The sequence below is a fragment of the Osmerus eperlanus genome, unplaced genomic scaffold (genome assembly GCF_963692335.1).
Source record: "Osmerus eperlanus unplaced genomic scaffold, fOsmEpe2.1 SCAFFOLD_647, whole genome shotgun sequence".
In the NCBI taxonomy this organism is placed as follows: domain Eukaryota; kingdom Metazoa; phylum Chordata; class Actinopteri; order Osmeriformes; family Osmeridae; genus Osmerus; species Osmerus eperlanus.
Window position 1 is genome coordinate 1 of NW_026911207.1, and position 2,500 is coordinate 2,500.

A 2,500-nucleotide genomic window follows, 5' to 3' on the forward strand; every position below is an offset into this window, starting at 1 on the left:
AGAGAGCGAGAGGAGGGGAGAGGATGAGAGGAGAGAGGAGCAGAGGAGGGGAGGGATAGGGTCTTGATTGGAAACCTCATCCAGGAAATATAACAAATAAATGAGGTTCACAAAGTGTGTGTCTGCAAGTGTGAGGTGACAGTGGCCTTCACCCTGGTACACACACACACCTCTTAGGGACAAAGGGACAGAGAGAGAGAAGAGTGATTGACCAGGAGGTGAAGGGGTTAGGCTTTTCAACACCTTCACGGAACAATCGATCCCCCTCCTCCTCATCCCCCCATCGCCTCTCCCTCCCTCCCACTCCCTCGCCTCCCCCTCCTCCCTCCTCTCCTTCTCTCTCTCCCTCCCTCCCTCCCCTCCCTCCCTCCTCTTTCTCCTTCCTGTCAGCGTTCATGCACTTCCTGTCCCTCGACAGCTAAGTCCTGGAGCTTCCGACACACACACACACACACTCCAGACCTTAGACTTGCTACTGACCCAGTCATGACCCAGTCACACCCCATGCTATGAGAAACACTCTCTCTCACACACACACGCGCGCGCACACGCACACACACACGCACACACACACACCACACACAGGCCTAGGTTGGAAGGAAGCCAGGCTGGAGCCAGAGCCTTTATCTTACATCATCATCCTCCCTCCTCTCTCCTCTCTCCGAGTTCCTCTCTCATCCCTCAAGTAAACAGTAAGCACCGAAGCATGTGTGTGTGTAATATTCCCAGGTCTAGACAGTGCTATGTAAACACAGAGATCCAAGAGTACTGTAAACCATATAGGAGAGTGGAGGAGAGGAGAGGAGGAGGGGGGAGGAGGGGAGGGGAGGAGAAGAGGAGGAGGGGAGGAGGGGAGGAGGGGGGAGAGGAGGAGGAGAGGAGAGGGGAGGAGGGGAGGAGGGGGAGAGGAGGGGGAGAGGAGGAGAAGGAGGAGGAGAGAGGGGAGGAGGAGAGGAGGATGAGGAGGAGGGGAGGGGAGGAGGAGAGGAGGGGGAGAGGAGGAGGAGAGGAGGGGAGGAGGGGAGGGGAGGAGGAGAGGAGGGGGAGAGGAGGAGGAGAGGAGGGGAGGAGGAGAGGAGGAGAGGAGGAGGGGAGAAGAGGAGAGGGAGGAGGAGAGGAGGAGGAGAGGGAGAAGGAGGAGGAGGGAGGAGGGGAGGAGGAGGAGGAGGAGGAGGAGGAGAGGTAGGAGGGGAGGGGAGGAGGAGGAGGGAGGGGGAGGAGAGGGGAGAGGAGGAGGAGAGGAGGAGGAGAGGAGGGGAGGAGGAGAGGGAGGAGAGGAGGAGAGGAGGAGGGGAGAAGAGGAGGAGGGGAGGAGGAGAGGAGGAGGGGAGGAGGAGAGGAGAAGGAGAGGAGGAGAGGAGAGGGGAGGAGGAGAGGAGGAGGGGAGGAGGGGAGAAGAGAGGGAGGGGAGGAGGGGAGGAGGAGGGGAGGAGGAGAGGAGAAGGAGAGGAGGACTCACCAGTACAGAGTAGATGTGGAAGCAGCAGTAGACTGGGGAGAAATCTACCAACTCCTGAGCTTCAGGAACCTGAGAGAGAGAGAGACAAAGAGAGAGACAGAGAGAGAGAGACAGAGAGAGAGACAGAGAGAGAGAGAGACAGAAAGACAGAGAGAGACAGAGACAGAGACAGACAGAGAGGATGACAGACACACCGTGAACTGGTGAACTTTGTGAGAAGGTGAAACACACACACACACACACACACGTGGAAGTGTCCTTAAACTTTTAAAAACAATTGGCAGCTTTCATCTCCTGACCATAACGAATGACAACCACTGACGCGCAGACCTTCATAAGCACTACCAGGGGACAACCACAACACACACACTACACACAAACACACACACACGGAATGGTCCCAAGAGGGAGAGGCTGGGACTGGTTGCCGTCGGTAACCAGGTTGTGACCCCAGCGGCCAAGGTCAAGCCTTTCTTAGAAGGGGGTAGAGGGGGGGTCGTAGTCTTCCATGGCAACAGAGGCTGGCAGAGGTCAGGGAGAAGGTGAACCCTGTCTCAGACTGCCACAGGAAGGAGGAGAGGAGGAGGGGGGGTGCTGTGTGTGTGTGTACGTGTGTGTGTGTGTGTGTGTATGTACGTGTGTGTGTGTGTGTGTGCGTGTCTCACATCTTCCTCCTCCTCCACGTCCAGGATGCCCGAGTCCTGCTCTGAGATTGGAGTGCTGCCCTGTCCGTCAAGCTCAGTCCCCGCCCTCCTTCCTCCTGGCTCCACCAATCGCTGCTCTCTGCTGGAATTGAGATGGAGCTGTCCAACGACCGCTGCAACTGGGCCTGACACACACACACAGGTAAATAAGTAACTACGCACCAATCTACGCACACAAGAACCCACCAATTACACTCAAAAACCCCCTCCCTCCCCTTCCCCCCCTCCCTCCCCTCTCTCCGTCATCCGCCCCTCTTGAACACCACAAGAGACCGAGAGCCAGGCTGAAGTGGAGGAGAAGAGAAAGGAGGGAGGAGGAGGGAGGAGGAGAGAGGAG

At 57.5% G+C, this 2,500-nt stretch overlaps 1 protein-coding gene across 1 annotated transcript in view; it reads right to left on the minus strand.

Annotated features, from left to right (window-relative positions):
• Positions 1-1,438: 1,438 nt before the first annotated feature.
• LOC134015761 (exocyst complex component 6B-like) overlaps positions 1,439-2,500 on the minus strand; it is a 12,443-nt gene continuing 11,381 nt past the window's right edge. The window contains exons 7-8 of the mRNA XM_062455306.1: positions 2,125-2,288; positions 1,439-1,528 (exon numbers count right to left, since the gene is read on the minus strand). Coding sequence (XP_062311290.1) covers positions 1,504-1,528; positions 2,125-2,288 — 189 coding nt within the window. The 3' untranslated portion in view covers positions 1,439-1,503. The remainder of the gene's footprint in view (positions 1,529-2,124; positions 2,289-2,500) is intronic.